This window comes from Schistocerca cancellata, chromosome 9 (assembly GCF_023864275.1).
Source record: "Schistocerca cancellata isolate TAMUIC-IGC-003103 chromosome 9, iqSchCanc2.1, whole genome shotgun sequence".
Taxonomy (NCBI): Eukaryota; Metazoa; Arthropoda; class Insecta; order Orthoptera; family Acrididae; genus Schistocerca; species Schistocerca cancellata.
Genome location: NC_064634.1, coordinates 309,523,091 through 309,535,359, shown reverse-complemented (window position 1 = coordinate 309,535,359; position 12,269 = coordinate 309,523,091). Strand labels below are relative to the sequence as shown.

The 12,269-nt window shown below is 40.8% G+C and overlaps 1 protein-coding gene across 1 annotated transcript in view; it reads left to right on the top strand.

Moving 5' to 3' along the window:
* LOC126100944 (nucleoredoxin-like) overlaps positions 1–10,951 on the top strand; it is a 265,930-nt gene extending 254,979 nt beyond the window's left edge. The window contains exon 6 of the mRNA XM_049911606.1: positions 9,870–10,951. Within this exon, the coding sequence (XP_049767563.1) occupies positions 9,870–10,106 (237 nt within the window). The 3' untranslated portion in view covers positions 10,107–10,951. The remainder of the gene's footprint in view (positions 1–9,869) is intronic.
* The last annotated feature ends 1,318 nt before the right edge of the window (positions 10,952–12,269 follow it).

Below are 12,269 nucleotides of genomic sequence, written 5' to 3'. Positions count from 1 at the left end.
CGCCAAGAGACAGAAGCTAGCTGAAGTGAGAGAGGTGTAAAAGGGTGAAGGTTGGAGAGTTGTGACCCCCCAGAAAACAGCTGGAGGCCCCTGGGACATATGTGACCGGAGGCAGACCCTCTGCGTTCAACCAGTGCTTCCACCTGCATTACCACAAGGAAACTACACCAGTGTCCAAAATTAGAGCAACAAACTGCTATTTACCCATCCTGTGTCTAATTCACAATATAATCATACAAACTGTCAACAAATGTTGTTACCATCACGTTCTGCGCCAAAGATGGCATTACGATCAACAGATAACCATGCTAGCAATGATGTCAGGGCACCTATCAAGCAGGGTAGTGTTTGCTGGGTAGTTCCACATCTATAATCACTGTGTGCAGTCACAGATGGTGCAGTACGGCACAGAGAATATGCCTACAGACTCTCTGCTGTAGAGGGCCATAAGAAGAATGGAAGCAGGAGAGTCGCAAACTGATGTGACCTGATGGCTTAATGTAAATCGTTCCATTGTTTCTTGAATGAGGCAACAGTTTATAGAGACCAAAACTATATCCCAGAGACCAGGACAGGGCCAACCACATGTGACATCCGAAAGAGTGGATCTTCATTTGGTTTTAAGGGCATGATGGTACTGTCTTAGTATTGCATGACAACTGGCATCTGACCTCGCAGCATCCAAGCAGTGTACAGAAGGCTTCAGCAGAGTGGACTTTATTGTCGGAGCCCTGCTGTATGTATACGTCTGATGCATCTTCACAGAAGACAGTCAAACAGTGTAGACTAATGTTCATTATTCAGATGAGTCCCAATTTGGTCTGGAAAATATTGATGGATTCGTATCTGGAGGGAATATGGAACACAATTTCAGGACCCGAACTTTGTGAAAAGGAGGAATGGCAGGAGCCACAATGGACTACTGAGTAAGGGCAGCCATGGGCCCCTCGGGTCAGAGCAGTGACAGGGCACTCCTCCAGTCCCTCAATCGACCAACATTAATGTACCCTATGTCACAGAAAGGAGTAAAAACCTTCTTCACAGTAAAACATAAAACCAAATTGGTCAGTCTGGCATCATCTGCTAGCCCAGAGGTAGCATGTCTACAAGGTTAAGGTTTTGCAAATAATGTGGTCAAATCAGGGTAGTTGAGTAGGATGTGGACCACTGTGAGATGGGCACCACTTGGAGAATGTGGTTGTCAGCTAGCCAAATGTTACCAATGTGAAACTGACAGAGGACAGTAGATACCATAAGTAAAGCATGAAGGGAAGATTGCCACATGGTCATGGTCTCCTTTATGGTTCACAGTTTATCCAGGCAAATCAGGGCACAGCAATCCACTTTCCAAGCCTCCAACAATTGCCAGTGTAGAGTTGACCAAAGATCTAGTCCTGCCACCTCCATCCCCAAAATCAGCATCTAGGTAGCCAACTTGGCCAACCAACCAGCATCTTCATTCCCTGGGATCTCAATGTGACCAAGAGTCTAGACAAAGACTTTTGTTAACCCTCATTGCCAGTTTTGTAAAGGCCTAGTTGCTACTGCTGTGGACGCAGAGTTGCCACTGTTATTACAGTACGCCGAGTTTGTGAGTTCGTGAAACAGCTTTGGTGCAGTACACTGCTAAGACAATTTCTCCCTGCCACTACTACACAGCTATGCAGGAAAGGACAACAAAGGTTCTACAACACTCCAACAAATTAGTAAGCAAGTGACACAACTGAGTTAAAAAGGTTTACGTACCTTTGTAACTTGTTGAATAATGAAGTCTGCAACACAAAAAGGCCCTCAATGGCTAAGTGCAAATAATCATAGGTAAACTTCACAGTACATTGCAAATGCAATTTACAACAACTGACTGTTCATTTCTAAGAGTTCACTAAACACTGTTCCCTGTCAAAGTCAGCCCTGGATAATGATCTATAACTAAGTGGGCTAGAGCTGTTATTCTATCTTCTGAGTAGGCTTCTGTCCATTGTTGTCCGGTCACTGGCTGATTGTACTCAGCCGGCAATTGGCCAAGGCAAATTCAACATCTTCATTCTCTGCACTGCCCGTGGTGCTGGTGGAACTCGCACAAGTGGAAACCCTCTTTGGCACTGGTACCAGCTTGCATCTTTGTGCCTGTGGTGCTTTTGCCCTTGGCTGTGTCTTGTTCGGACAACATGGCAAATATGACTGACCATCCAGCATGGTGGAGGTCATACAGGAGATCTTGCATAATAACAACTAATGGATGTCCAGGGTAGCACTGGTCAACAGCCTGGAAACTACTCAAGGAGACACTGATGACTAAGAATGACTCATCAGTGCAAGAATGTAGCTGGCTGAGGGCTCAAGAAATGGCCACCAATTCTGCAGTGAATACAATGAAACCATTCAGCAGGCAGTGTAGTTCACTGTATCTTGCATATGTGCAGGCAAAACCAGTTTGTCTGTAAAATCATCAGTGTATACCATGTCTGAGTGTCAAGGACATCCAGAAACAAGTGGTGGAAAATCATAGGATCTACTAAGTCTTTCAGTCAAACCGACAAATCAAGGCAGATCTGAGGATGGAGTATACACTATGGGGCACAAGCTACAGCTCCCTGACAAGAGGTGACAGTGGGGAAAGATGGAGTTCAGAGCAGAGAATCTGAACTGCGCTCATGACTCCAGACCTTGGCCTCTGTTGTGCACAGTTGAGCAAAAGTGGTTGGCACTTGATCTGCAGGGGATCTGCAAGAAGGCTGTTCACAGGGCTGGTCGGAAAGCACTTGTTGCAAGTCGGAACCCACAGTGGTGTACCAGGTCCGGCATCTGCAATGTTGGAGGGCCTGTCACAAGTCGAACCCCACACAGGTGAACTGGATCCTGCATCTGCAATTCTGAAGGATCCATTGCAAGTTGAACCCCACAATGGTGTACCAGATCCTGCATCTGCAATGCTGAAGGTGATGCTGAACCATACAGGAGGCTGCCATAATCAATATACAACAGGATCAGAATTTTGTAGAGCTGCAAAATTGTAAAGTGGTCTGTACCCCAGCTTGTCTTACTGAGATGGCAAACGAGTATTAAGCTGTGACTGAAATGTTTGCTTAAGTTGGCAAAGACAGGGAAGCCATGTCAACTGGGCATCAAAGACCAATCCCAAAAAATGGTAAGTATACAAAAGGGTAGTACGAGGCAACAGAAGTACATGCCACATGTTTTGGTGGCAGAAAACTGGAATCCACGAGTCAGAGCCCAGGACTGTGTTTTGTATGGCACACTGCAGTCAGCGTTTAGCAAAATTGACATTTTAGGAGCAATAGCAGATGCAAAAGCTGTCGGCATACAAAGAGAGTGACACTGTAGATCCCACAGCTGCAGCTAGACCATTAATAGCCACTAGAAAAAGGGTCCTATCCAATAGAGAGTCTTGTGGGACCTTGTCTCTTGTATATGGGGAGTACTGTGGGAACCACCACCTTGGGCCTGGAAAATATGGCGAGACAAGAAGTTGCAGATAGAAACTGGGAGTTGGGCTCAGAGACCCCACTCATGGAGGATGTGGTGATGCAATGTGGTGCCATATGTAAATGAAAAAGACAGCAATAGGATGTTGACTCTGGAAAAAGCTGACCAACTAGTGGTCTCCAGACAGAACAACTTGTCAGCAGTAGAATGGCCTTGGCAAAAACCACCCCAGGATGGAGCTAAGGCACCCTGAGACTCAAGGTACCAACATGTGAGATTAATTGTGTGATAGCTGCCCATCTCAAGGGGTGTCTGCCTGGTTTCAATACTGGGATGATCAAGCTTTCTCACCACTGAGGCAGGAACTCACCCTCGCTCCAGATACAGCTGAAAATGGCAAGACTGTGACACTAGCAATCCACTGATAAGGGTCTGAGCATTTGGCTGTGGATGCAGTCTGATTCTGGAGCCATGTCAGAGTGAACGGCTAGTGCACTGCAGAATTCCCACTCACTGAACGGGGCACTATGAGATTCTAGCTGACATGTAGTGAATGGTAAAGTAAGTTGCTCTTTCCCGACTGGGAAGGTGTGCCAGTCCCCGGCACAAATCCGCCTGGCAGATTAGTGTTGAGATCCGATGTGCCGGGCAGTCTGTGGATGGTTTTTAAGGCAGTTTTCCATCTGCCTCGTTGAATGCAGGCCAGTTCCCTTTATTCTGCCTCAGTTAGACTATGTCGGCAATTGCTGTGCAAACAGTCTCCACATATGCGTACGCCATAAATTCTCTATCATGCAAATATTTGGGGCTACACTCGTCTGGTATGAGACATACGCAGGGGAGGGAGGGGGGGGGGCTGTCCACTGGAGGTTGAACCACACAATAATCCTGGGTTCGGTGTGGGGCAGTGGTGGGTGGGTGAACTGCTGTTGCCTGTTGTGGGATTGTGAACCAGTGAGGGCTATGGCGAGACGAAGCCTCTCCATTGTTTCTAGATCCTCAGTTTAATACCCAATACACAAGTCACTCTACCCACTGTTTGAGGACACAGAATGCAGGCTGAGAATTCTCATACGTAGAAGCTCAAGCATGATGAAAACCAAAATGTTTGGCAACACCATCTGGCTCAGCACACCACATACTGGTGTCCATAGACGCGTTGTTGAATCTTCGCCAAAATCTATGAAGGAGGGGTATGTGGTCCAATGGTATCAACTTACCGCTCTCAGCATTATAGTTTGTGTTGTTTTATGAGGTGGTAGACCTGAGCATGGAGCTGTTTAAAGGTAATGAGGTGCTCCGTCGACTGATGTCACTTATGACAATGGAGAGCCCATCTGTGGTCTCTAATGGCCATGATGATTTTGGGGATCGCTGAATCAGCTGCTGATAGAATGGCTGCAGTTGTGCTCCAGGCAACCATATAGATGCCTCCACACGGTGGGGTGTGAAAGGCAACAGCAGTGGAGAAAGCGTTCCAGTCAGCTTTGGATAGAGCTCATCTGAATTTACACCTATGGACACCCTGGTGAATGATGCCGAGGAAGGGTCAAAATGATCATAAAATGATCACTGTCACCCAGGTCATCATCAATTTATGCCACTTCTCCAAATCTGTTCTCAAGATGTTCAGTGAAGAACAAAGGCATTGTAGTTCAAAAGGAATCCATCTCAGAACAAACAAGTATGGGGGAGTACTTCTCTCCTTGTCTCTGCACCCTACATTCCTCCTATGGGTGTAGCCATGGAAGGGAACATTTTGGTGTCATATCTCTCAGCATTGCAATATGACTTAGCTTCAGAAGTGACTGCTGGGACTGTGTAGCCATCAGCAGAAGAAAATTTAATTTGTTTAATGTGAAAATCTTCTGCCATGGTACTATCTATATCCGAATCCCGCTCCAGCTACTGCCGGGTCTGGGTGCTGACGAGTCCTCTCCATTTGGCTCGGTCCTCCCACCACTTCTCTTCCTCCACTTGCTGCCAGGTCACACCTCTCCTTTCAACAGATATTCTCACTCCCATTTTCCACCGTGTTCTTGGGCGCCCTCTAGGTCGTTTCCCATCCATCTTTAGTTCTTCCATAATTTTGGGGAGTCTCTGCCCATGCATCCTCTTAACATGCCCATACCATCTTAATCTCTTTCTTTCAATTTCTTCTCTCATACTTTCTTGTTTGAGGTCCTTTCTAATCTCTACATTCCTTACTCTGTCCATTCTTGTTTTTCCCTTTACTGCTCTGAGAAATTTCATTTCCCCTGCTTGCAGTCTGCTCCAGTCCCTTTCTTTCATTGTCCATGTTTCTCCACCATAGGTGACAATAGGGAAGTAATAATTCTTATACATCAGGAGTTTTGCTCTTTCTGGAACTTCATTATTCCAAATCAGATGTTTTATTGTTTGGTAGAAATTGCCTCCCTTCTGTAACCTCCTATTAATTTCGTTAGTTATTCTTCCATCCCTAGATATTTCACTCCCTAAATAAGTGAAACTTTCTACCACTTTGAGGGGTTCTCCATTCAAGGTAATATTTCCATTGATTCCTTTCTCTCTTCCAAATACCATTACTTCACTCTTATCTTTATTTATTCTTAATCCATACCTTTTCATTATTTCCTTCCACGCATCAAGCTGTAACTGTACATCTACCTCTTTATCACCCCATATTACCATATCATCTGCAAAAATCATCTTTTTGTCTTTTTCTTTTACTATATCTTTAACTGCCCTATTCATTCCCTCCATCACAACATTGAAAAGCGCAGGAGATAGAATACTTCCTTGCTTAAGCCATGGTACTGCCCACACCAAATGGCAGCTCTCTCCATAGGCACCACCCAGATAAAGCAGCTGTTACCTGGCTAGCAAATCATTGCCCAGAGCCCCATGCCCCCAGCCATATTCCTTGGCTTCAAGGGGTGTTTCCACCTTGGGCACCAACACTACAATCCCAGCATTGTCCGGGGGCTACCATTGTATGGGTACTTGACAACTCCCCACACAACAGAATGGCTACTGTGCTGGCTTTTGGGCATAATATCATTGCAAAAAACACACTGGGTATCCCTGTGCGATCCACACTTCAGTAAAATTTAGAAAGGAAGTATCAAATGAAACCAAAGAAGGGAATCGTATAATAAATAATGAAAAGGTTTAGAAGGCTGGAATATAAGAAAGCAAGTGTCCAAAACACAAACGAGATCAAAGCTTATTGGCACTTAGAATACCATCTAATAGTATGTACTCATAAAAGAGATCCTCTCCCTCAAAAACACACACACGCGCACACACACACACACACACACACACACACACACACACACACACACACACACACACACACACAGAGAGAGAGAGAGAGAGAGAGAGAGAGAGAGAGAGAGAGACGATAAAATTTATCCTTTGGCATGAACCTTACATTGTGCTGTACCGTCAGTCACATAACAGGAAAAGACTGTTTCTTTAATGCAACGTTCATGACAAACTGAAAACCTTGTAATGCTCTTCACTGTGCCCTTCATAAACCCAGAATAGTGATATTTCTGTTATTATATAATATGTATGTTCTCTTCTTGCATTATTTCAACTGTCCGCAACGCAGCTAACAATCTGTTTACCAGCCCTTTACATTTCTGAATGTTCCACAAAGAACATTGGAATTCTGATTTTCCACTCTGCATCTTAGCTGTAACATACAGTAAATGATTCAAAACTGAAAGAAACAATGAATATGCCAGTTTAGTAGGTGCTCATAAACTGCTTTCTTAACCAAACACTTGGAAGCATCACTAGTAAAGATGATACTTGTGAACACAATTACAGTTTGAAAGGGGTAAATCTATGATTTTAGTTCGCTGCATGTTTTGTACCAAGTTTAATTGCAATTCCTTCAGCAATGATAACACATTTATAATGTGTCATTAGTTTGAAAGACTTGATTGCATTTGTAAAAGAGTTTGGAATGACTAAGAAGAGTGTTTGAACTGAATGCAGAACATGAGTCTTTTTTATGTTCCCATATGAAATCTTTTAAGTGATCTAGTCATAAATTACCAAATTCAGTGATGGCTTTGGAGGTTTCAAGGACATGTTTTCAACTACAGTCATATCACTCACAGCTTTTACATATTATAAAGCTGACAGTTTACACCCTGACTGCCGAATCTGCAAACAAAATGCTGCTGCAGTAAGAAGTATTGCCTTCAGTAGTGAAATTTTATCTTTATGGAATCATAAATGCCCATAATGTGTACATCAGTGGAATTGAAAACTCCAATTTGGTTATGCAATCTTAATTTGACTCGCAAAGTATGAACTTGCTTTTAGGATTCACTTATTATGTTCTTTTGAGACATATTTTTCATAACACAGTCAGATCAACATTTGACAATGCCATAGCCAGTTTCCATCAGCCATGCTGAGAATGCAATGAAAACTGCTTAGAGCAGTCCTAAGCTACAAAACATACCAGGGAATTTTATTTGATAACAAGATGCTGCTCCTCAACACTGGTGTAGCTGTTCGCAGGGTTAATTAATTGATGATACCCCTAGCTGGTGGGCACAGAGGGCCAGATGACACAGTTCATTTGCCACGTACACTTTGTTCACTTGATCTGGTACTATGCAGTAGCGTTTTTTTTTTTTTTTTTTTTTTTTTTTACCTATTTATTTTCTTGTAGGAATGGCAAAAATGCAAAGCTCTGCCACTCTGGCCTCAAAATGGGCCCACTGTGACTGATCGACTGCCATGTTACCTTCAACAAATGGCATCACTTGGATGCGGTATGGTAGGGTGTGGGGTCAGCACAATGCTCTCCCAGCTGTTGTTGGCTTTGCAGCTGCTCCTTCTCTCAGGTGGCTCCTCAATTGGCATCATGAGGCTGAGTGTACCCATTCCAGTCCTCCCACCAAAGAAAAATCCCTGGCAATGACAGGAATTTAACGTGGGTTCTCCACATGGCACCTAGCTACACTGACTACTCAGTTATGGCGGTAAACCTGTGGGAGAGGGAATTTATAAAGGGCTTTGTGCGCCCTCTACCAGCACGCTTGTCCAACTAGAGAACCACAAATGAAGCAGCTGTCAATTTCTTCCAGACATGCTGATAAACATATGGGAAGAAATTGTTTTTGGGCTATATGTGTGTGCCATATGACATTTGACTCCCTTTCATTTGACGTATTACTGTAGGTAAGAATTAATAATATTGCGTAACTTTTAAAACACTGACATTTGACTTATTAATTAATTTGTTGTTAGTTAATTTGATCACACAGTCCCTTATGAGTACAAGGCTAGTCAGTGTTGACACATTCAAAACATGTAAGTAACGTAATAATTTTCTTATAATATGGGTTCAAAGATGCTAGAAATCTTTGTATGCAAAAACCAGTCCAAATCATTGGCTATTTACTGAATAACATTACAGAATAAACTTGTCTGTATTCATGAAAAACAATCATGCAATACAGACAGTTTTAGATAGACCTTGTACCTTAAGTGAAACTTTTGATAACTAATTCCTTCTGATGCAATTGAGAAATAACACCACAGCTAAATCTGTATTGGGCAAGAACACAATCAGTTATGCCCAGACCAGAACAACAATGTGGTTAACAGCTAGTTGTTTACATGAAAGCTACCACAGCAACAACCAACCAGAGAACGAACTTGGCCATGTCTTCTGATTTGTTGGCCTTTGCTATATCAGTCTACAGACAACAATTATGGCCATTAACATACTGTTGTTCATCGTATGCTTTCTTTGTTTGTGCAGATTCTTTTTTATAATATGCCAAAGACTGTAGATAGCTAATAGTAAGAGAGAGCAACAAAATGGTAAAGGTTATTATGATCCCATAAGGTGAACTGAGTGCTGCAGATTAATGGAAAATGTGCAAATCAAATCAGTACTGATCTGAAAAGCTGTTGCTACTGCAGCCACATTGGGTGGGCTTGTAACAGGCAACTGACAACATCTCCCCTTTCCATGTCTGTCAATCATCGTGTTAGTCTGATCCAGGTGTAATGAAATTAGGCTTCATATGTTCAATACATAAACAAATGTTTCCTCTTTTATTGTAAATGATGAAGGTTATTAGCCACATAATTAGAATTTTAATGGAAGATAATTACATATCTCCATGATTGATTATATCAGGGATCTGGAAACCTGTTACTGAATGCATAAAGTATGTTTTCAAATTCATTGCCTATTTTATAAAAATTATTTTTATAAATAGCTTTTTTTTCTGAACTTTATTTATCTCCTCCATTTTCACTCTTCATTAAAATCATCCCTGTGCAACATTATTTATAACACCATTGTCACCTAGGAAGGAGGTTATTAGTCATTTCTTCATAGATTAAATCACAACGATGGTAACACATTAATTTTGGTTTCCCACCTCTCTTTGCAGAGTGATACGAGTGACTTACTCCGTGAACTGGTGGGCATTGATGATGCTGTACCCCTACTTGCTGCTGTGGACATTCCTAGTGGAAGACTGGCGGTTATGGAAGATGGTGCTGAGATAACTGAGGACTCTGTCCGGCAGTTTGTTGCAGCTTTCTGTGATGGCTCTTTACCCACGGTTGATATAGGATCTCCACAGGATCAGGAAGAGGGACAACTTGTAGAGATAGGGCAGTGTTAGAAATAGAATCAGCAAAAAACCTTTTGGATACACAATGTAACTACAGATATAACTGAATCGTGTGACTTTGAGCTGAGTATTCCAGAGGCAAGTAAATCAGATCAACAGTAAAATTATGCAGCAAGAAAAAGTACATACGATTAATGGACAGCATTTCATAAGATTTTATTACAAATACTGGATTATACTGCTCTATAAGCTTATCTTAACACTCTTTGACATATGAAAATATCTTTTACAGTAAAATGTCTTTCACAATAAAATGAAAGAATTAAGCTTAGACAGTAGTACGGTAACATGGCAAAATGAATAAGGCATGTTTCGGTAATCCAAAATTCAGTCAAGTTTATTTTTAATTACAGAAGAATGAGATCGATGATCGTTAATGGCTGAAATGCAGTTAAATGACAAAAAATTGTTTCTCTTTCTTAGGAGTAATAAGGTATATTAACGCCTTTGGTAAGCAAGGAATCATAGTAATAAATCCAGAATAAACTTTCAGTAACATTATAAAATTTTAGTTATTTCATACCACAAACAAGAAGACTATTTAAACAATGTAGCCCATAATTATAAAATTGCAAATGTTAACAACAGATACAGTATTTTAAAATGTTTATTTTAATGAATTCTTTTATAAATGAACCAAAATATATGTACCAAAGATATCTATAAAGGATGCTATAGCACTGTCAGTGATATTAGCTGCTGTCTTCTACATTCATGTTGCATCATGATTTTCAAATGAGATATTTCAGACATAGTTGTAGCCATCTTTCAGTTTTCTACATGAATGGGACTCCATGACATTTGTAAGGAATGGAATAAAAGTATCATCTTTAAAATGAAGTTGTTCCCTCTCCTGATAATTAATGTAAGCTACAGTATGCTGCCGTAAGTTCAAATAATAGACACCACCTTAAATTATCATCCTTTTTATATTCAGTAACACAGATTAAATCTATAAACGCTTTTTTGTACAGATAACTGCAAATTAACTTGTGATGTGCATCCTGAATATTTAGATGAGTGATAGGTAAAAGAAAATGTGTCATACTGGGTCATCTGAGGATTAACATTTAATGCTCGGCATGACTCACACCTATAGGTTTTGACACATAACTATACAGATGGCTCCATCAATTTTCAGACTACTCATTTGTCTTCAAATATGGCTACACACAGATCAAAACAGATAGCTAACATTAGTAAGTGTGGAATACTTTGTTGCATTAAGTTTTTAAATAAATGTTCAATAAAATAAGAGCTGTCCTGAAAAAAACCTTTTTACAGGCTGCTTTCACAATTAAGATTTGTTGCATGTCAGGCATTTTACAGGAGAAGGCAAGTGACTGAAGATTTAGGTAGCAGCATATTCGTATCTTTCTGAGCTGAAGTCAGTTATAATGAAAAGTGATAAATATCAATTTGACTTTTATGCATATAAAATGCAGAATGTTCCACTTTATTTCATAAGACGGTATCATCAGCAATTTTTCTTCTTTAGGGCCAGCAGCATAACATATGTCTCATGACGATATGATTATTAGAATAGATGCACTAAACAGCTGCTTATAATAAGTAATCTATATTCATGACAGACAGTTTCGGCTTTTATCACCATTGTCAAGTACATCTAGATCGATGTGACGTGCATATTATGTCATCAGTGAACTGTCGTACAACTGTCACTGTTTTAGTAAGATGATAAATGATGTCAATATGGTGAAAAAAATGTTAATTACAATTTGACAGCAGTTTGACAGTTACACTCTTACGATGCTATATGGAAAATATATAGAGTAAAACTGTTAAACTACTTTCACACTGTAATTATCTCTTTATTTTCAACATACTGACATCATTTACCATCTTATTAAAACAGTGACAGTTATGAGACAGTTCACTAACAATGTAATATGGATGTCACATCAATCTAGATGTATTTGACAATGGTGATAAAGGCCAAACAGTCTGTCGTGAATAAAGATTATTTATTATAAGTGGCTATTTGGCACACCTATTCTAATAATTATGTCATTATCAGACATATAGTACGCTCCTGGCCATAAAGAACAAAACTTGTTGACAATATCATCTTATGAAATAAGGGGAACATCGTGTGTTTTAATAATAAATATCACTTTACTTCTAATATTATAA